This window comes from Semicossyphus pulcher, unplaced genomic scaffold, assembly GCF_022749685.1.
Source record: "Semicossyphus pulcher isolate SPU_LCO1_2020_fin unplaced genomic scaffold, fSemPul1.0.p SCAF_9, whole genome shotgun sequence".
NCBI lineage: Eukaryota > Metazoa > Chordata > Actinopteri > Labriformes > Labridae > Semicossyphus > Semicossyphus pulcher.
The window spans coordinates 26477061-26499036 of record NW_027211770.1 but is presented as its reverse complement, the minus strand read 5'-3'; the positions used below and the strand labels follow the sequence as shown (position 1 = coordinate 26499036).

The following is a 21976-nucleotide window of genomic DNA, read 5'->3' as shown; positions in this document are numbered from 1 at the left end:
AGGCCGCAGCTAATCCGTCTCACAGCCATAACACACTGATAAGTGTTGGTTTAAATAATTTCTGTTTTGTTTTCTCTTGTAAAGATAAACAAAGCGCCCGAGCCGTTTGCTCTTTATCATTTTCCCACACTTTTTTAGTTCTACAATAATATTCCTCTTTTGTACATTTCATTCTTTGTTTGAGTCATTTTTCCCAACATGTTGTCCTTCAACTTTCCTCACATATAATACAGCTAATTATTGAAGTTTGAAGAATGAAAATATAAAAACAGAAAAAACGCAGAAAAAACGTTTTTTTTGTTTGTTTTTAGCCGCCAAAATGACACATGTGATGTTTCTGTTGCTTCCTAACCTGATATTCAAAATTCGCTTTAGGGATTAAAACAAATATAATCAATGTAAATCAAGTTTATATTAATTTAGCAAAGTGTTAAACCTGAGGATGGCATGTGAACGCACAGGCGTCAGGAGGAAAAGCCTCATTTCAGCAGTAAATGTACAGGTAGATATCAGAGAATGAGCACCACCGAGTGGCAGAAAGAGTCATTACAGGTTAAAGTCATTAATCAAATGAAACCTGCAGCAGCCGTTGAATGAGGACAACACCGGCTAATTAGGTTTACCTTAAACTAACGCAGTCTCATACAGCAGTCCTGTTTTAAATCCTCCCTCTATGAAGGTTATTTTGGGATATGAGTTATGATCACCTGACGTTACAGTGGTGCAGCGTTATCTTCAGATAACGAGATAAATTCAAACTCAAAACTTAACCCTAAATTAATCCTCAAAAATCATTCAGGTTTCCCTCATTTGCAATGATGTCGAGATACAGAAAACCATACAATTAAAACAACCAAAAACATAATACCTAATAAAAACAATTGCAAGCTGAGGTGAAGTGGTTTGAGACCATCGCCTTCATTTGTCCGAGAGAAATTAGAGTCGATCCTGACAGTGTGTTTTAAGTAATTCCACATATTCAGAGCACAAAAACTAAAGGCCGATTTCCCAAGCTCAGAGTAAACGCGAGGGACTTGAAGCATAAGACAGTCAGAAGAGCGAGTTTTATAGTTCAGCATGCATGACATGTAGGGCGGTGTAAATCTTTATCACGCCTCTGTATCAGAGGAGACCAACCAACTTTGTTATACAGAATACAATGATGAGTGTTGTAAGGATCTCCAATTACTAATCAATAAGGTAAGATCACGAAAAAACAACCGGAAATTACTTGTTATCAGAGGAAAACAGAGTAAACACAATGTATGGATGCATGTCCGCTTAGGGCTTCCGTGGAAAAATGTCTCATTTGAAAATCAGACGGCCACAAACGCTTTCACCTATTTTACGCTCAGTAGGAAAATAGCTCCGAATGAAAAACAGAGATTATAAGATAATTAAATATGACTGAAAAGATCTGAAACAAAGTCACAGTATTTTTATAGTCTGGATTAAAAAATGTAGTTTTGTCTTGTCCTCTGTGAAATGTTATTAAAAAGAGAAAGCAGACAGACATAGTGTAAACACATTTCAGCCATGTTTTGTCACGGTGGGTCCTGGGATTACAAATGACCAAATTATTAGCATCAATTTAAAATATCTCTGACTTAGAAATATTATCAGCAAAGGTAAATTTGCTCATAAGCTGGTTGGTTGAATTAACATGGTGAGTCCACCAACAGCGGCACCAGGTGCAAGAAAGTGTGAAAAGTGCCCTGTAGGCTGCTCTTCACGTATGTGTATGATGCCCAGGTGCTGCTCTCCCGTTGCTGCAGCCGGCGATTAAACTCACCTCTGTCAGCTTACCGAAGAGCAGGAGAGAGGAGGCAGCGGGGCCAGTGGGCCACTCTGCTGCGTGTGTCAGACTTTGACTGCACTAGTGCTTACACCTTATGTGGAAGGAGGGTGTTCTTCTTCGAGGCCTTCGTGTTTCTTTTGCTGTTTGAAATTTAAGTGACTTGAACTTGTTTTAGAGAGATTGGCTTCTCTTTTGTTGTTTGTTGTTTGAAAGAAGCTCACTTTGTGTTTTACTTTTGCTTTAGGTTGTTAACAACATTTTGCAATTTAATAAACAGTTTTAATGTCAGCCAGGGTGTGGAGCTGTTTCACCATAAATGCATCATGACCGTCTCCTCAGCTGAGTCCTTTTTGTTTTTAACTGGAGCCATTGTTTGTGTGTTCAGAAAAACTCCTGAGGTTCAAATGTGCTGACTAAAGAGGACAATGAAACTTTAAAGAGGAAGCTGTCAAAGTAAACTGTTAGCATCTTTGTTGTAAGGTTCCCCTCTGATTACCGTTTAGAAACAGGCTTTTCATAACTCCCACTTCAGAGTTGTTTCTGGAATAATTCATATGATCAGAGTCCTCTGTTTGTTTAGAGAACACGCCTGGTTGTACAAACACTCTCTTTAACTAGGACAGTGTTCAGTTGGCAGCATTGAAAATGATACTTCCTGACTGTGCTGTTCATTTCTCCAAAATAAAAGGGTCACAACCACAAACTGATGACTTACAAGCGCTCTGCAGCGTCAAAGCCCCGAAAAAGGGAAGCAAATTAAAGGGAAATAAAAGTTGTTTTGTCTAGAAAATGATGTTAGCAGACAAAAAAATAGGGTTTGCCAATAGCCAATTGGAATAATTATAATTTAAAGTAATAAATCCAATCAAAAGTGTCTGTTTCCAGCTTCTAAAAAGGAGTGATTTGCTTCTCTTCAATGCAAATTCAAAGCTATTTCTCCTCATCACTTTGGGATCCAGGAAACTGTCATGGTCACTTTTCATGAAATAATCTGACATTTTAAAAAGCAGGATGTAACTGATGAATTAGAATAAAAAAGCTAAGCTAACAGGCTGCTTAGCTGTAGCTTCATATTGAGCACAAATACATGAAATCTGCAAGTAAACGTCTCTCGAGCTCTTCAAAAGAAGTTACAAAACACGGCAGTGAAGCAGCTGCACAAACTCACTTGTAGAAACTAAACGTTGTTCCACGTTGTGGTTTGGGATCCCTCCTCCTTGAACTTGAACGACCCTGACAGTCCAAATTTTAGCGTTATAGGTGTGAGAGTTACCTGAGCGAAATCATAGGAAATCCCATATTGCCCACTTACGTGTTATCTAACTATGCAAATACTTTTCCTTTTTAAACACAGATTTAGAGACGTCTCTCTCACCAATGACGAAGCGAAAACATTGTCTTTGAGCGACTTTTTTACCTCTTTTTATTCTTTAGCTTTAAAACAGAATTCAAGCTGATAGAAAACAGTTTTAAAATATATTCCGAATCCCCGTTAAAGTGCATGCATAAAATGGTCTTTGTGAAGAAAAGCCGTTGTGATTATTGCTTAAGCTGATATATGTTAAAGGATTGAAAAAATGCGTTGCTGATCACACAGCTACATGTTAGTGTCTGGATGAACTGATTCTAAGCACAAGGACTGGTCAGGAGGGCTTCCTTCAAGTCTGGGTGGTAGATCTCAACATCCCCGAGGTCCTGCAGACACACAACACAAGAAAAATCATGAAGCAACAACACAGAGTCTTTACTGGATCTCTTTTTATTCAACATGACACCTTAAATAGGTGTTACCAGCTGATGACGCTAAAACTGTTCGCCTACTACGACAATACCAGTACTAATAAGGCTTCTGATATTGGTAGGAATACTTTTACATGTACTTTTTACAGCTGTTAAACTAGGATTGTGATCTTTTTTGTGTTGACTCATACCTTTTCCTTCTTCCTGTTGATCAGAGCCTTGATGCCCAGAACAGCAAAGCTGATGCAGACACACAGGTGGAGAACAGTCAGGACGATCAGCGTGATGTCCATGCCTGTCAACAAACGCTGATACAGACAAGAAATAACAAAGAGACAATTTAATGTGACTAGCAGAGGATTTTTAAATACACTTGTACGTTTTAACGCTGTAATACATGGATATACAGAGTATCCTGCACTGTGAAGGAGTGAAAGTCACTTAAGGACTTTATAGCCTCTTTCACACATGCTCAGCACTCCTGAAAATATCCCCACATTGTCTGGATGGGCTGCATGTGAGAACGCAAACAGCTGAATTTTTCACCCTGACTTTATGGAGACTTTTACCTGTCAGCCTCCTAGTAAAATGTCCACAGGAAGTCAGGGTGAGCCAGTGTGTGACCGCAGCAAGTCAAGAACATTCACCAAGAGCAAGTAGGCGGGGTGACCGATGCCAAACCAGGAGAGCGACATAAAACAGGATGATTAAAAACACCCGAGGTTGAAGAAGAGGACTGTAGCAAAGATGTCTGCAGACTGGAGAGATTAAGAGATTCGGGAGCAGCCAGACGATGAAACTGTTCACCAGTTGCTGGGAACGCAGCGTACTTTTTATGCCATGTCCTGCCTCATCGGACAGGGAAAACCTCCCGCTGTGAGGGACATGTTTGAAAGGGCAAGTCTGGAAAATTTCAGGGGCAGACTGTCTTGAAATTGACTGACTGCCACGCTCGTCAATGTCACTTCTCACTCACCGACCAATCAAAATCAAGAGGGGAAGGTATTCCAATATAAACTTTGTGAACAACAATGGCGGAGGAGAAGCTAGTCCTTTAGTTTTTCCGAGGGTAAAATTTCCAGGTGTGGAGCTGCTGCTAAAGCCAGGACACGATTCCTCTCTCTTGTTTTTATGTTTTCTTTGTCAGATTTAACGGTAACTACGAAGGGAAGCCGAAGTGCCGCCAGGCAACGTTCATAACCTAGCAACACTAAGCCCCAGTGAGAGGCGCTCTGAAATTACGTTCAAGCGAAAAAGCGCTGTTAGTGTACACAGGCCCTAATGTACAACAATGTATTTATTTATCCAAAGCATGTTATATATCTATAAATAATCGTATCTTTTTCTGATGATTCCTTTGTGCCATAAAACTCCATTGTTGCCCATAAGTTGTTAACAATACATTAATGTGTAACATGACATGTTCCTTTGTTACAATGTACTAAACCACAGTGATTTATTTTGATTAAATCCCACATTCATTGTCCTCCAGTTGGTGAACATGTATAAATCTGCAGCTGAAAATAGTTCCAGACAAAAGCTCCATCACCTCCTCTAGTAGTAACATTTGCTTAGACTACAGTGGCCATCTGTTTTAAAGGTTAAGGATACTTTCATGACACCAGTGGCAAAAAGTGTACATTTACAATTGTTAACAGATTAGTAAAAACATTGTTTCTCTGTTTTTACTGATGTGGCAGTATAAGAGAGACAGATCTAGAAACCAGCTTTACACTTAAAAAGTTTGCTTACCCTGAAATAGTCTGCCACATAATCACAGGTGTAACTGTGTGCTTCCCAGCCACACAAATTGTTTGTAATGGTTTCACTCAGGTCGATGCTGTATCGCACGATGCCAACGATGGAAACAACAGATCCCACCACGTTCATGAGCACAGCTAAGCCCACCTGAGAAGAAGCGTTTTGTTATTCTTTTGACTTCACGTTTTTATACATTTCCTTCTGTTTTAGTCACAAAGCTGGGTAATCAACGTTTTACAAACAAGCAAGAGTACGATAGATTTTTAAAGTATCCAACCAATTTTTTTTCACACAATTTTAAACATTTTGTGACACACTGAGAATGTCTATAACATTAACTTTGTATTAAATCATGCTGAATCCTGTACAATTAAGTAACCTTTGGTTCTATTTGACATTGACCCTTATTTACGAGACTGTCTTTATGTATGAAATGAAGTTCTGTGCTGAGAAAAGCTATTTCAGATTTAATAATGTCATGCCTGCCCGTTAGGTTAAGTTTTCTTTTATTTTTTCCTCATGTGTCTTGTCTGGTACTTCCTGTTTTATTTTGAAATCACTCACCCCTGTCTCTCCCCCGTCGTGTGCTCACCTGCTCCTGATTGTGCTCTCCCCAGCTGTGTCTCATCACCCTCATTACCTCATGTATTTTACCCCCTGTCTGCCCCTGTCTCGTTGCTAGTTTGTTTGTACCCTTGTGTCGCGTTCCAGCATTTTTGTTCCTAGCTCTCGTGTATGACCTCTGATTCTGACCCTGTTTGCCTTTTTACGTTGCCTTTTGCCACACGTCTTTTGGATACCGTAGCTTGATTTTGACTGCCCTGTCTCCTGTTTCTTTGTCAGAGTGGGATAATGAAAGTGTGTATGCTAGAAAAACCTGCTCCCTGTTTAACAATATCTAACATGAAAAGTAAAAATATAAGAAGAGATTGATGGTCACATTATTACTGTTGTTAAGCAGACTGCGAGGGGAAGACAGGTTTGTGATTAATCTGATGTGAGAATTACCTCATCAACTTAAACCTGCGTTGTCATGGCCTGTGCCTTGGCTGCAAGTGTTTCTCCTGTGTTCCCTTCCCTTGTCTCTAGGCGTCCTCACCTGCTCCACTAATTACCAGCTCCTGCTGCTTCAGCCTGCTCACCTGTTCCTCATCAAGTCATCAGCATCACAGCATCAAAGACCCTGGTCCTTCAGTCACTCATCGCCAGATCGTTCAGTCTACCTATGTGGTCCAACACTAAGGCCAGTCAGAATATTCTTGTGCTTAATATATTGTTTCTCATGTGTAGCCTGCTGCTCTCCTGTTCTACTCAGCCACTCACCGCCTGCCCACTTCTTATCCGCCCCTCAGCCACAGATTTGCTTTTTGTAACTATAAGCGTCATTAAACCTCTTCAGCTGGTACACTGCGTTCTTGTTCTGCTCTCTGGGTCAAACAAAAACTGTCAATCCCATAACATGGGTCTTTCACAGTGTTTTGTGCTTTATTCATCTAAAACCTATTATCATAGTGATCTTAGAAGGCTTTACTACACAAGATAGTGACCAGGGTGTTATTCAATCATGAACCAGACTTGTTGCACTTAAATCACAACTGTCATAGAAGAGTGCATGTTTCAAAAAGGCTTTGTGCTTTACTTACCAAGTAAACAGAGGGGAACCGGCCGGCGAGAACCGAGAGGAGTCCAGACACGAGGCACTGAAGGGAGGAAAGCACACAGAGCAGTGAAATTCATTACAATTATAAACACTTAAATATACATTTTATTTTTTACAAGATAGAGAAAGTAAACATCTTTGTAAAAGCAGGAATTTATCTGTGGGTCATTTTCCAGTATCACTTCAGGCCTCTGTCTAAAAGGCGGTATTGCATAATCAAGCGTGCAAGTCAACGCACCATAATGTATAAGCCTCCCGCAAAATCAACTGGTTTGAGGTAAATTATCTTGTAAAGATAACATTAACCATGTTGCAGTGCTAGCTGAGAGTGTAATGTTAATCAAAGCTAGCAAAATGTGAACATTCAGTGTTTTTCCTCCAACAATATGTACGTTATTTTATCACACTGGTATCAGGTGACGGCTCTGCATCAGCCAATAACAAAATCCAGGTAACAGAATCGATAACGAGAGGGAAAAAAATCAAACTAAATCACTACTTGCATTTGTAAAAGTTGTGGTAATTGTGTCTGTTTAGCTAAAAAAACATAAAACATTCCTACTTTTGCCTTTGCACTCTACAGTAAAGTTAAACTACAGATTAATTTGCTCTTACCACTCCACCCAGCCAGTAAGCCACTCCCAAGTGGCTAAAATCCTCAGGATGCTGGCTAACTCGTCCAGGCCCGAGTCCAATAGTGACCAGGCCCACCATGATCTGTATTGTCTGTAAAGATTGAAAACAATGAAATCAATCAGGACCACCACTTTAACGCTATATATGAATAATAATATTTTAACTTCTCTAACCCCGAGGACTGCAGTCACGCTGGTCTGCATCGTCACTTTGTACGCGGAGCGGCATGAGGGAACGTAGCACAGAGCCTTGAGGATCTGACACACCGGGGGCAGCAAGCTCTTCTTGTCCGTCGCCACAGTGATCACAGTCACTCCTTTGTCTTTGACAACAGTGACTGACATGTCTGACACCTGGAGCAGGACACAGTGATGTGTGGATAGATGGAGTACCTATAAGGACTGTTTGGAAACCACAGCATTACAGCAGCAAGGTAAAATGCTATGTGAAAATGAATTAATGAGCAGACCTAAAGAGATCATGCCCAACAAAGTGTTAAAAAAAACTGATGAGAAGTTGCAAATCAGACAGGTTATTATTTGTCATTACTTTTTGTTTATTTTAAAGCCACTATGAGGACTTTGGTGGCAGCTGTGGACAACACTGTATGTCTTATGTCAGCCCTGTGATTGACTGGCGATCAGTCCAGGGTGTACCCCGCCTCTTGCTCAAAGGCTTTAACTTTCCAAATGTGATGATTATTTACTTTTTCCTAATTAATTTCATAAGAAACTGGATATTTGGGGGTTGTTGGCTGCATAAAACACAATTTGAAGACAAATTGATTAATCGATTATAATCATCAGATGTTTTGATAATGAAAATAATCATTAGCAGCAGCCCTAGATTGCTGCTACTATTGCCTTATTCGTTCCAGGAGTACGTTATAACGTCCAATAAACTAACTCTAAACATGGTCCACTTGCTTTAGATTAACACATCCCTGCCTACGTTGTGTTTACTGAAGAAGAAAGCAACTGAGAGTCATGAATTCAGTAAAGAAAAAAGAAAGCACTTGGATAAAATCATCGACCACATCACAGCTGTTATATGTTATGTGATACGAGTTTCCCAGAAATCACTTCCTTGTTTAGTCAAGCCCCCATCCTGAAACTCTCACGAAATTATGAATCACGGTCTTTAATGTCTAATGACCACACAAAAACACACTTTAACACATACAATTGCTAAATATCGCAAATAGTTAAATCTAATTAAATAAAATACTTAAAATGTGGATAACATCCTTACTTTCTATTACTCTGCCCCGCTATTGCAGACTGTAAACAACATGACGAGTCGATAATTTATCAAATCTTCAGAGCACAGAGGTTGTCTCATTGAGAAGTAGTTATCAAATAATGTCATATTTCATCAAAATAACTATATTCTGTGTTTTAGGGGGTAGATAACTCACCTTGTTCGTGGCAGCACACTCCTTGTAAACGCAACTGTCTGCTTTGCCGATCTGACACTTCCTGTTTATTTCTTCAAAATAAAAGCGAATTATTATCTTTTAAGATTTATTATGGAGAAGAAAAAAAGGTCGTTGTATTCTTTACTTGATCAAAAGTGGAAACATCACAATTTAATTTAAGTAGCCTATTATTATGTGTACACATAACCAGGTAGGCTATTGTCACTATACACAGACCACTTAGTTATGCCACTCATTTGTACAACACTACTGGTGAGCATGAGCATTACCAGTTTTGGAGGATAGACTACTGATACTAGTTTTGGAGGATAGACTACTGATAGACTACTCAGATAGCTACTAAACAAATGTGCAATTTCCCCCCTTTTTAAATGTCTTGCTTTTTATTTAAAAAGGCTATTTAGCTGGATATCTACTGCTAGCTAACAACTTTTAATGAAAAAAAAATGTACCTGAAATGTTTGCACCACTAGCACTAATACACGTTTTATTTCTAATCCTTTCTCAACATCCATCCATGGATATGTTGAAAGTGCTTCTCTTGTTAAATTACTGAAAAATATTGAAACTCATGTGGTGCTGTATTTGGGTTTCATTGCACACCTTAGAGAAAAAAGGGTGAAGAAATCTGCTTGTTGACAAGAGTATGGTATTACAGTCACATACCTTCAACCTTCTTATTTTCTCAGGTACAGCATCTTGAATACAGTCAGCTGCCACAGTGATAGCACAAGGTGGCGTAACGCTCAGTGTGCTCAGTGTGCTCAGTGTTTATAATAATGTGGTAAGTGTTGTTTACATCCTCCATGTTGTATGAGATCACTTTTTCCATTAACTCTAACTGCCATAAAAGCCATAGAGCACATTGTGGTGCTTTAAAAGGTCAGTGCACTTAAAACTTAAACACCTACACGTTCCGAAGAACCTGTAACATTTTGACGCATCTTTTCTCCTTCATACAACTCGGGTGAATTTAATTAAATTGAGTTCTGTGGTGTCTTTTTTCACCATTACATGTTTTTATTGAAGCAACTTCAGTTTAAGAATATTTCACAAAAAGATTAAATGATAAAGTGCTTTAATGGAAGTGTCATTTATAAAGCAGTTTAAATACTTTTAGCAAAGGGTGTTTAAAGCAAAAGTTTGACATGAATGAGCTGCTCTTTCGTAGCCATCATAGCATCGACAGGTAGAAGAGAAGTAGAAAAGTAACAGTTCGTAGTAGTAGTAGAAAAAGTCGTGGTTAGTTGGTAGTTTGTAGAAACGACTTTAAGCACCAGGACTGGTCAGGAGGACTTCCTTCATCTGTGGCTGCTCATCTTCTACATCTTTGCCACCCTGTATGAACAGAGACAAAAGTGACTTCACCAGAAATACAACTATAACACGTTTAAATAACTAATTTGTACAGTTTTACCCTATTACATTCTTTTCCTACTTTGATATTTTCCCTACACTGTGAATTCTAACAAGTTAAGTTTACTTAAAAACAGTTAGGAAACCGATCACCTTGGGAAAAGTAAGTAAAAGAACTAAACTGTGTCAAGTCATGTGAAATGATTGTGTGTTTAGAATGAACGTGTTATTTGAGTCAGCTGTACTTTTTTGAAAGATGTGAGCGCGTAATGTTTCCAAGTACACTGTAAAACCTGATGAGTTAGTTCAGCTCAAACCATTTGAAGAAACCAACTCTTTTACTTATTGTTAAGGTAACTTAAATAACTTGAGTAAAGAGTACCCATTCCATTCAGTGTAATGAACTTTAAATGCGTATTTTGAACTTATCAATTAAGTTAGATGAATTTAGATAAGTTGTTTATCTTAACTTAAAACTCTCCTATGTCTTCTCATTTCAATTGAGGAAACTGATGACCTTAAACCGTTTAAGTTGCATTAACACAAAAGAAATACCATGTGTATAAGACACTTTTAATACATTTTTTTTCTACTATTTATAGAAAAATGTTTCAATAGCTTCCGTGTCATGTGACCCAGTGTCCTCAAATCAACATCAGATGTTAAAACTCACTTGGACAGATGAGACACCTCATTACATTGGATTTAATTACTGCTAATATTTTATATTAATATTTATATGAAAATTGTGTGGGGGTTTTTTTCCAACAGACACGCACCGTCATGTTCGCCACTGCAGCCGCCACCCTCACATCAATTAACGTTACCTTAGGCTGCCAGCTACCGCACTTCTTAGACATCATAAGTTAATGTAACTAACTGTACTCAACCACAGTGCAATAACCTAATTTAGTTTAATCGAACTAAATACCAGGTCAATTACCCACTGTTTACTTGTATATTTTCTAAGAGTGTAAATTTTATATATTTTATCTAATTTTGTACTTTTTATATATATATATCTATATAGATAGATATATATATTTTGATCTTTATTTTTTACCCTCTGTGTGCTGATTCTTTCCTATTGTATTGTACTGTATAAGCTGCTGGAGACTGAATTTCCCAGAGGGAGTCATCCCAAAGGGATCAATAAAGTTGAGTCTAAGTCTAAGTCTAAGTAATCCATTACTGCAACTTAGTGTTCTTAAAATGAGTATCAACAAGTACAACAATAATCATTTCTGAGTCACTGCTTATTCATCCGGATGAGTTACGTCTAATTTCTTTGAGGATTGAGTTAACTTACTTCTTTCATTAAGACAGACTGTTTTTACACTGTAATATAAGACAAATCCACTTGGCAATAAATCAGATCAGAACTATACTGTTGCTAATCCAGCTGCTTGTACTGCTCATACTTGTCTCCATCTTTCTGAATACAACACCCAGCTTTCATCTCATACATGTGGACACGTGTGCATAGTTTCCTGGTCGATACCTTTCCCTTTATCCCCTCACTGATCAAAGCCATGATGCCCAGAACCGCAAGGATAACACTGACAAAGAGCTGAAGCAAAGCCAGGGCGATCAGCGTGGTGTCTATGGACATCAACAAAGTCTGAGGGATCAGAAATTAAGAGATCAATGTTATTAGAAAAACAGGCTTTAAATTTAGTGAAGTTTAGTTTAGTTTTTTTGATAAGTAACATTTCAATGCAGGACTTTTACTTCTCAAATAATATTTTTTACAGTGTGGTATTAATATTTGATATAAAACAAACCCCTAAATACTTCCTCCACCACTGATCGTGTTTTTGAGTTTAACTTCAGAAGCATGCTTGCCTGTGCTCGGAGCGCCACACTCCTGCACTTGTCCTCACGATAATGGCGAGCACTGCTTCTGCTGCGATCACACAGCCAGAGGAGGGAAGCATCTCGCAGGTCTATGCCGTACAGCACGATGCCAGTGATGGCAAAGATTGCTGCAGCGATGTTCATGAACACAGTGAAGCCCACCTGAGAGGAAAGATACCTTTAGTATAAATTAAGTTCAGTTCAAGCAGTGTTTAATTGTAGAAAACAAATGATCCTATTTCAGACTCAGAATCAGCTTGATTCAGCAGGTATATGTGCACAAACGAGGAAATTGACTGTATTTACATTATAATTAAGATGTTTAACAGTACATTACATATTTTATGTGATTAGTTAACTGTGTTCTCTACTTACCAAGAAGCGAGACGGGATTTGTCCGGCCAAAATGGACATGATTCCAGTTACAGTGAACTGATTAGAGATCAGCAGAAAGCTCAAATTAAAGTATTGTAGCAGTTGTATTACCAGGAATTATTAAGTTATTAAGTTATTATTGAGCTATTAAACATGACAAATTACAGTAATATATTATCAAGGTAATATTAATGACAGGATATTATTTTTACCACAGCACCCAGCCAGTAAGCAGCTCCCAAGCTGGTCAAATCACCAGGAATTAAGCTTGTTCGCCCCGGACCGAGTCCAATGTTGACCAGGCCCACCATGATCTGCAAAGTCTGTAAAAGATTCAAAACAGTTCAATCTCTTTTTGTATACTGATAAGCAGTTAATTAAGAGATATATGGGAATACGTGTATCTAAATATCTTCTCCTCACCCCAAGAGCTGTGGTGAAACTAGACTGCAGCATCAGCCCATCAAACACCGAACAGAAGGCCTTCAGGATTTGGCACCGTGCAGGAGACATGCTCTGACTGTGAGATGCTTCTTCTCTGTCCTGCAGACACCTGAAACAGGAAATAAAAAGACTTCTCAGGTTTTTAAGTGATAGAATCCTTGATCGAGTCTGTGCTCTTAGAAACTAGCACTTTTGACCTGAGGCTAAAGCCCTTAACTGGCTAATTTTGTTTTGCAGGTGTGTGTCTGTGTTTTTCAGCAGAATGGGTCAGTGAGTGAAAGTCTTAGCACCCGGCAAAGTAAACAGAGAGTCACTGGTATCGTTCAACAATCCTATCAAAGTCAAATATGCATGTATTACAGCTGTGGTTGTGCTTTAAGGCAGTGAGATTGTACGCATTGTTCTTGTTTTTATTCAGTAACTTCGAGCTATGCTGCTGACGCTTTGCTGCCAAAGTAAAAGCATTGTTTGTTTCAGTTTAATACCTGCATGAGAAGATTTTCAGAAGGAGCTGCCTTATGTTAAACTTTTATATCATTCATATGAATCTATTAAACCTCTTACAAAGACGTTAGAAACAATAATATTTTGTTCTGCCTTTAAGTACTCACCTTTCTTTCACGGACGACAGAAACATAATTGTATTGTTACATTTCGCCAACATTAAAAAACTGTCAGTAACAGCGAGTCAGAGCTCAGTCAACATGCTCTCTCTACGCAGCATCGCGATGCGTGTTCATGCAGTGAACTCACCTGTTGATGGTGTGATGCTGCGGTGCTACAGTCGCGCTCCTCTGCCAGCAGCCTCTGTTCATTTCGAACCCACAAAAATGTCACTTCCCATTACTCACATTTTGTTTTCAGAATAAAAGCCCAATATTACGGAGCCCCCAAGTCCCAAAAGTTGAAAAAAAGAAAGTAATTATCTTGTGCGAATAAACATTTTCACCTTTTGGGACTACAGTGGCTCCGTACAATTCTCACATAGAGCTAGTTATAAGTTGTGCTGAACGTAGCGGTCAGACCTCTGCCACAGAAAAACATCAACGATTGTGTCCTTTTAAGAACAGCATCAAAGGTAATAGCATTGAAGCTGTTTTATATTCTCAAATTCACTCATGTATCAGCATGTCAAAGATACAACATCGAAATTTCTAATATTTGTGCTCTTGTGGGCCTCCAACTAGTAAAAAACTGTATGCAGTGACTGGTAGCTACAAGGACCGCTCGTCCCAATTTTACCAGACGTCTAATGCTGGCTGTCTTTGGCATGGTTCTAACTTTTGATTTTCCTCGCTTTGATTTGTAGACTGTTTGCCTTCATCTGAGCGTCGAATTTGTTTCTTTTCTTTGGATTTTCATTTATTTTTTTAAGTTGTATCTGTAGTCATCGTCTTTTCTTTGTTTGTTCAGCCATAGTAGATTACAGACCGAAAGTGCAGCCGCTTAGCTCCGCCTACCCTCTCTGGCAGACCAACCACTGCTGGGTGATGGAAAACACGTCACTAACTGGGCGCTGCTTGTGATTTTTTTCCGCGAAAGTCGCCACAGACACCCAGTCCATAAAAATACAATATACTGCAAAGGCTTTCATCAGTGGGCCATAGGCTCAATCACCATTGTGTTACCTCATTCAGTGATAGACAGTGACTTTTCATGCCTTCATTAGTGAGAGAACAGTGGCGGAAAGTCGGGGAAGAGAGTGGGGATGACATGCGGCAAAGGGCCAAGGGCAGTAGTTGAACCCCCGGCCGCCGCATCAAGGACTATACACTCTGAATGTGATCGCTGATTTAACCGCTAAGCTAAACCAGCACCAAGAGATAGTGACTTAAATGAAAAACTTTGACATTGTTACTTTAATACTTATTTAAAGAAGAGGATGATTGGCAGGTCAGGGGAGAGTCAGGTTTGTCATTTTGAATTTAGTTATTTTATAAAGCAGCTTTTTAAAATGAACAATCCTTTATGCATCAAGTACAGTAAAAGTTGTATTAACATATAGTTGAAATAATAAAAAAAGCTTTAATTTTTTTAAATTTATTGAAATCCAGTAAATACATTCCTACAATTCAGTGAACTGAATGAATATAAAATTTATCATAATTCCACCCAAAAAGTTAAAAAAAAATTAAGATTCAAATTGCAAGAATGTGAAAGGTGATGAACCTCGCTGCACAAATGGGAGGAACAATAAACAACAGCTTAGCAGGAAATGTTTTCAGGGTGATGATCAAGTTTAAACAGGCCCAGTGTGATTGTGCAATTTACAAGGAAATTTGCAGCCAGAAAAGAAGTCACACCAAACACACAGGACTGAGGGGCCGATGAAAATAATAAGTATCCTGGTCTGTGAATGTTACGCTTCTCCAGAGAAATAAGAAGTCATGCTTCAATGGTGTGATTGATTATGTTCTGTGAAAAACAAAGACGTAACCGGGAATGAATGACCAAACAAATCTAACATTTGCAAATTGTAAGAAAAGACTCAGAAGTTTGGCAGCTGAATTTGCATAAATCAGTGGTTACATAACATATGGCATAAATGGTACAAGTGCACAGGACTGCAGGTTTTGGTAACTAAAAGCACAAAGCAGATTTTCATTTAGACTGCAGGGTTACTGGTGACTTCCTCCAGCAGTGGTTTGTAGCACCCTTGTTCATCAGGGCTCTAAAAAAGAACATAGATTAACAAATAAACACTTTTCACTCATCAACTTAGAGAAAATAAAATATAATTTAGCAGCAAAATACTTAATTTGTGTATTAAGATTTGTTGTAGATTGTAGACCACAAATTACAAAACACTTTGACTATCTTACCAAGAGTTAAAAGAGAGGATTTATACGAAGCTACAGTCAGCAGGCGATTAGCTTAGTATAAAGACTTGCTTCTAATCCTTTCCCACCAAAATAAGCGCGTTGACGTGGGTTTTTCAGACCCCGGAATACCCGCTTAGAAATACAGATGGTCCTTTTTCCCATTGCCAGTGGAGCATACTCCTTTCGGTCTCTTTAATGCTGTGTCACCGTCTGACGTCACACACGCGCCAGAGACAGGCTTAGTAAACTGTGATGATGTTACGGTCGTTAGGTCTTTATTGTATATATTAATCATTCAGTCTGTTTATCAAACTCGGCACCGACAAATTGGAACGATGTTCGTAGCTGCACTCAGTCAACAAATGGGATAATAAAGACATTATTTGTGTCGAGACAGCCTTTAATGTGTACACGTTTACTCTACCTTGTTCTGTTCCTCCTCTTTGATATGCAGACCACCGATCCCCAAAACAGCAGAGATGATTGTGACGGCAAGCTCCAGGAGCGACAGGACAATCTGAACAGCATACATGCTTCTCAAAAGGTTCTGATGGGACACAAAAGAAACAGTGTTAACAAAACTAACTTCAAGAAACAGAAAACATTATCTCGAAATTAGGACTAAATATCTCATTACCAGAGAAGATGTCATAATTATGAGATGACACTAAAGACTATAAAGTTCAGCAAGTCAACTGTTTATTTCTGCTGTACATTTAGACATTTTAGATGAGGCCTAATGGGGATTTATCAAGCGGTAACCCCCAGTATTGAAAACTTAAGCCAAGGCGGAAGTGCAAAAACCTGCAGTTCCTCGAGTGGCCACTTGAGGCTGGCTCCAGAAAACAAGAAATAACATGAGCCCAGATGGGAAATGCCAGTTTTTACAGCAGAAATAAATATGTTTACAGCCAGGTTATAAATAGCAAATGTTACTGTTCAAGAAAACTGTATGGGGGGTGATTTTTTCTACACATCTGTTTTAATTATATTAAGCCTTAAATTATAGGGGCCGATTTACTTGATTGACAGGTGGATCCTGCTGGCTGTTTGCTAGCTAGACGACAACACAGACACAGTCACTGAGCTTAACTTCACCTGTTTGTGTTGTTGGAGCCTTTTGGGCTTTTGATTTTTTCACTCAGAGTTTGGACAAATAATCTCTCTCTGTGGGATTTATGGAACTTTATGGCCGTGCAAAAGAAGTCTGAGCTCCAGCTTTTCAGTGAGTTAAATGCTAGTGTTATTGTATTGAAATATTTTTAGCACTAAGTTACAGATATGCTGTGCTCGCTTTAGCTGGCTTGTTAGCCTGTTCAGTGTTTATCAAACATTTATTTAATCGTCGGCCAGTATATAGGAGTTGGCTTTTCCCCGGAGAGATTACAGCGGACCGTAGTGATGAGAAGATCGGTTATTTTAAGTTCCCCGTTACGTGTCGTTCACCCACCGCTATCTCACCGGGCGAGCGAGTAAGCGAGTAGCGAGTCCGCTACTTGTTTGCTCTGATAAATAAACACCTGCAGTCAGTCACCTTCACAAACAGAATCTCCACTGTGGGAAACACGAAGTTAAACTAGCTCATACATTATTTATACCGTCTATGGCCAATAACCGCTAGCTACGCTTAGGAGCACATAGCCTAGCTTCATAGCCATAGCTGGCTGATTCATGCGGCCCGCCCATAGTCCTCAGCCACAGGCTTCAGCTCGAAGCTGTTATCAAATTGCTCCATTTCAGTAATGATGTGTGTTTTTGTTTTAATACAACAAATCAGTTATACAAGCAAGCTAAAATAAGGAATACTATAAGTGGAGATACAAATAAACAAACTTAATAACTTGATTAAAAACTCTTGATACCTGGATAAAAGGATAAGGTGGTCAAGAGAGATACTAAAAGCCCACGGAGCACTGGCAATTTGGCTCACAGGCAGCTTTCTATGTTAATATAATAATAGTTGAACTCTCCATCAGCTGCTCTATTTCACAAGCATCAACATACCAACATAAAGGTTTTAATCTCTGATATAAAATCTTTCACATCAAAGGTTAAATGCTGACTCGAAGCAAACCAGAGCTTTATTTTAAATGACTTATTTGTATCATTGTATAGTATTTGTGAGCTGTTATATTATGGCATATATTTTTAACTGTTCTTTCATATCTGTAGGTCTGTGTGCATATGAGACTGAATGCTTTATTTTTTATTAAGTTGTATATGTTAAGGGAACTAGGGACAGGAGTTGTAAATTAGCGAAAGCTGTAAACTCGCATCGGTTTCGTGCTCTGTACTGGAACTATGTTAAAATGCATCGTCCATGTCAAATAAAATCAATTCAATTCAATTCCAGTCATGGGGACATCTGATTGGTTATTTACTTAAAGAAAAAACTGACCAGAGTCAGTGCTTGGCCCTCCAAGCATTTGTCCATCGTTAACTCCTCCTCAGGAGAAGAAGGCCAATTGTGTGATGTGTAACCGTAGTAGTTATTAGAATTACATGTCCCCAACCCCAAGATGTTTGTCACGTCGACCATGTAGAATGTGAAGGCTGTGATGGCAAAAGCAGCTCCTGCTAGATTCAGAATCGCATTGAGGATGACCTGAAAAACAAGACTTGTCAGTTAATGCACAAAGACGCATAAAAAAACAAAACAGAAACTGGAATAAGAGTGGATATAAAATGAGAGCTGACATGAAGATAACTCACCACACATGGACTGGGGTGCTTCTCAGACACGATGCACATGGCACCACATAAAATGAACTAAAGAAAAGACAAAAAGTTTAAACATCCATTCTTTCACATAAACATTACATTTTATTAACAAAAAAATCCTTTTAAAATACATCAATTACACTGAAATGACGCAATAAGCCAGAGAGAAGATGTACGACTCTCTTGGAGTTAAAAAAAAATCGGCTTTATTTTGTTTTAGCTGGACTGATTCTTTGCATCAACTGAGGAAATCCCAAGAGATTTATTAGTTCTTTATTCTACATCTTTAAAGTGAGCTCAGAGTGTGTTTCGAGACTGGATCTCCTCCACATTCAGATGTGAATTTGTTAAAGAAAAAAGACAACATTAGCTTGCTTACCAATCCACCTGACCAAAAAGGACACATGGGATACCAGTGAAAAATATTGACATTGTAGAGGATCGCTCCGAGGCCGATGTTGACCAACCCGATCATGATTTGCAGAGCCTGAAGGGGAGGAAACACAGTGTGAACAACAAACACCTGTACAGTGAAACTACAGTACCCAGGTGACACTGTCAAAGTTAAGTGGAGAGCTACTCTGCAATACTCAACAGACTGTTAACGGATCTTTCTCTCACAGTTTCATGGTGTTTAGAAATAGAGCTCTTCTATGTACACATTATAAATTGTAACTCACCCCCAGCATTGACTGATAATTTCCCTGGATCCTCTCCAGTTTCTGGGACACAGTGCCGCACATGGGGCTGATGCAAAGGCCTTTGAGGATTTGGCAAATTGGAGGACAAAAACTTTGGGGGTCAGAGGTCAAAGTGAGCACAGTGACCCCATCAGCCTTGCTCATGGTCACCGACATCCTGCCTGCTGCTGTAGACTGAAAGAGACAAGAGAGTGGATTTAAAATCTGCTGAATCAGGGTACTCATGCTCGTTCTTTAACTTCAAACTTAATATTTGCTGAAACAAATAGCTAAAAAAAAAGCTGTTAAAACTGATGTGCAGAACATTATTTCCACTGTAGAGCAAAAAAAATGATGCAAACTATTTAGAGGGCTGAGCATCATGATATGTGGGAATTGCTTAAACAAATGTCCTGGTTTTTTTTTACCAACACAAACACCTTGACATGTGATTGTAACTGAAGTTAAAGCTCCTGTGAGGAACTTTCGGTTTGTGTTGATTTTGGCACCCCTATTGACAAATCCGTACTTTTGTCCTGTACATGTTTAGAGGGCCAGTTCAACAATTTTCAACCTCAGTCCTAGGAGCTAATGCCATTATAGTAGGAAAAAATGCAATTTCGCTCTGTGCCTTTGGAGGATGCTATCCACTTCTCCAATGAGCCCTGGAAAACCTCCGTAAAACGCGTCATCTAGCAGAGCCGCTGCCTGCAGCGAAAAACAGTAGTATTTCACTCCAGCGACTCTCGCTGGGCCGTTCCGTTTGTACAACTTTCTCCACAGCTATGGCGCAAATTTCAAATATTTATAGAAATAGAAACATAGAAATTGAACAGTCATATGTATCACTCACTTTAAATTTTTGCCCTGGAAAATGTAAACAAAGGCAGCGTGCAGTTAATCACTTCATCTGACACCTACCCACCGCCAGCAGTTTCAGGCATTAAAAACAACTACAGAAATAATCAATCTTGTCACTGATGGTCTGGTTTGCTTTTGTAGATCATATAGAGTAATCCAAATTAATTTCAGTCTGTTTCATAACCAGTGAAAAACTCCTCACAGGAGCTTTAAAGTTACCACTCCACAAATTCTGCAAATAAGTGTCAGTGTAGTAAATAATGCTGTAGGAAGATTTATAGTGTCTCATGATGGGCGTGGATGGAGCTTTTCTTAACAGTGATTACATCAGGTTTATATCAGATAACTGAGCTTGAACACATTACCTGCGAGCAGCCCTGAAGCGCCATTTTGGATCTTGCACAGGTTGTTTTTTTGGCCCTTTTTTCCCCAAGAAGTTAACCTGCCCTCTGGCAAATTAAAATCTGCAACATTCATCATTTATAAGTGCTATGAGTTTTGAACTACTTTCAAAACTATATAGATGCATCAATGTAATACTGGTGCCTCTATTGACCTACAAAAGCAAACCAGAGCATCAGGGCGAAGTTTGACTTTTTCTTCACAGTTACTTTTAAAGCCAGTCATCGCTGCCACCGGCTCAGATTCCAACAAAGCACTTTACAGCAGTTCACTGGCAAAGTTTCACACTGAGTAGGACATTAGAGAGTTAAAGGAAACGGGAGATTTCTCATTAGAGAATACTACACAAGCATTGACTGAACAGGATCTGCAGAGAGATAAGACGTAGTGTTTTGGCCAAAGGAGCAGCCAAAATCGAAACATGTTCCTAATTTTTTCTTTAACAAAGTTGTTGTGCACTGAAAGGCTTAAATAGATACATTCACTTAGATATTATTCCAGGACTGGAAACACAACAATGATGGGCTAATATGTATTCATATGGCTGTATAAACAAGTATTCTTTCAAACACGGTATAAGAACTTACCTGTTTGTGTCTAGTAGAGGCAAAACCAAAAGTAACTTTGCTCAACCTGACAAAACCTGTCCCACTGCACCTGAGGGGGCGGAGGGGGAAGTTCCACCTTGTTCCGGCAGTACCTCCCTCCACCTGGGAACTGTAGACGAACTTCACTCTAAGCACAAACATAATTGTGAATACTCTGCCTTTTTTTTTAACTTTCTGTTCTTACAAGCTAAAACAAAAGAAAGGGTGGCAGTGACATGCAGGGCCGTGACCAGAAGTTTAGTGAGTTTAGATTTTTAGGTGTCGAGTTCAAATCAACTCTGCACAAACCCACCTCTCTAAGGAGCTTTAAAAATGTTAAAATGTTCAATTATACTTTCTGTAAATGTTGACGAGCTGTTACAGGGGACCAGCGTTTAGGCTTACCGAGTGACTCGCTCTCTCACTGTTTTAGCGCAACAAGCAGCGTTCAAAACACTACTGAGCATTTGTTGCCTACATGACACGTTTGCACAAACACTTAAAAGACGTTACAGGTAAGTATACGGTGAGATCGTAATGAAAAACAACAAAGAGGCATTCACAAGGAGAGCTACGTTTTCTCTTCCCGTGTTCAACAGCTGCTGTAACCATGACAACCACAGACGCACTCGGCTGAAAGTCGGTAGTTAACATGACGAGGTCATTATTAGTATGCTAATAGATGTGTAGTCGAGGGTGAGTTGTTAGCCTGAGCTGTGAACCCAGTATCACTGAGAGTTGTTAGTACCCTCTTGTGTCGATGGCCTTTTTGATTAAGTTTAGAATTACTGTGACCTGGATGACCGACAACCTTGACAGACAACATATGGTCACTTGT

General features: G+C 39.1%; 3 protein-coding genes across 3 annotated transcripts; all 3 read right to left on the bottom strand.

The window, feature by feature from the left end:
* Window positions 1-3197: 3197 nt before the first annotated feature.
* Window positions 3198-9056, bottom strand: LOC138584247 (membrane-spanning 4-domains subfamily A member 4A-like). Its single transcript, XM_069656435.1, has 7 exons — window positions 9013-9056; window positions 7769-7948; window positions 7575-7685; window positions 6943-6999; window positions 5291-5446; window positions 3730-3846; window positions 3198-3493 (listed from the first exon to the last, which is right to left on the bottom strand). The coding sequence occupies exons 2-7, from the start codon at window positions 7937-7939 to the stop codon at window positions 3425-3427; spliced, it is 681 nt and encodes a 226-aa protein (XP_069512536.1). The 5' UTR covers window positions 7940-7948; window positions 9013-9056; the 3' UTR covers window positions 3198-3424.
* A 2944-nt stretch (window positions 9057-12000) lies between these two features.
* On the bottom strand, window positions 12001-13433 carry LOC138584230 (membrane-spanning 4-domains subfamily A member 8-like). Its single transcript, XM_069656406.1, has 5 exons — window positions 13045-13433; window positions 12834-12944; window positions 12622-12678; window positions 12263-12408; window positions 12001-12010 (listed from the first exon to the last, which is right to left on the bottom strand). The coding sequence occupies exons 1-5, from the start codon at window positions 13132-13134 to the stop codon at window positions 12001-12003; spliced, it is 414 nt and encodes a 137-aa protein (XP_069512507.1). The 5' UTR covers window positions 13135-13433.
* A 1656-nt stretch (window positions 13434-15089) lies between these two features.
* LOC138584534 (transmembrane protein 176B-like) lies at window positions 15090-21188 on the bottom strand. Its single transcript, XM_069656799.1, has 7 exons — window positions 21139-21188; window positions 19289-19483; window positions 18988-19095; window positions 18600-18656; window positions 18286-18492; window positions 16312-16434; window positions 15090-15736 (listed from the first exon to the last, which is right to left on the bottom strand). Exons 2-7 carry the CDS (start codon window positions 19463-19465, stop codon window positions 15671-15673), a joined length of 738 nt encoding a protein of 245 aa, XP_069512900.1. The 5' UTR covers window positions 19466-19483; window positions 21139-21188; the 3' UTR covers window positions 15090-15670.
* Window positions 21189-21976: the final 788 nt, after the last annotated feature.

What these genes read in the sequence shown, in the direction of transcription:
- LOC138584230 (XM_069656406.1), bottom strand. Translation starts at nt 13,134, where the DNA reads ATGTCTCCTGCACGGTGCCAAATCCTGAAGGCCTTCTGTTCGGTGTTT. An exon ending in GTTTCACCACAGCTCTTGGG is followed by an intron (nt 12,945 to 13,044) that starts GTGAGGAGAAGA and finishes AATCTTTTACAG; the next exon opens with ACTTTGCAGATCATGGTGGG. An exon ending in AAATCCCGTCTCGCTTCTTG is followed by an intron (nt 12,409 to 12,621) that starts GTAAGTAGAGAA and finishes CTTTCCTCTCAG; the next exon opens with GTGGGCTTCACTGTGTTCAT.
- LOC138584247 (XM_069656435.1), bottom strand. Translation starts at nt 7,939, where the DNA reads ATGTCAGTCACTGTTGTCAAAGACAAAGGAGTGACTGTGATCACTGTG. An exon ending in GCGTGACTGCAGTCCTCGGG is followed by an intron (nt 7,686 to 7,768) that starts GTTAGAGAAGTT and finishes CAATCTTTACAG; the next exon opens with ACAATACAGATCATGGTGGG. An exon ending in ATGTGGCAGACTATTTCAGG is followed by an intron (nt 3,847 to 5,290) that starts GTAAGCAAACTT and finishes TGTCTGTATCAG; the next exon opens with CGTTTGTTGACAGGCATGGA.
- LOC138584534 (XM_069656799.1), bottom strand. Translation starts at nt 19,465, where the DNA reads ATGTCGGTGACCATGAGCAAGGCTGATGGGGTCACTGTGCTCACTTTG. An exon ending in AGCACCCCAGTCCATGTGTG is followed by an intron (nt 18,493 to 18,599) that starts GTGAGTTATCTT and finishes CTTGTTTTTCAG; the next exon opens with GTCATCCTCAATGCGATTCT. An exon ending in AAGAGGAGGAACAGAACAAG is followed by an intron (nt 15,737 to 16,311) that starts GTAGAGTAAACG and finishes GTTCTTTTTTAG; the next exon opens with AGCCCTGATGAACAAGGGTG.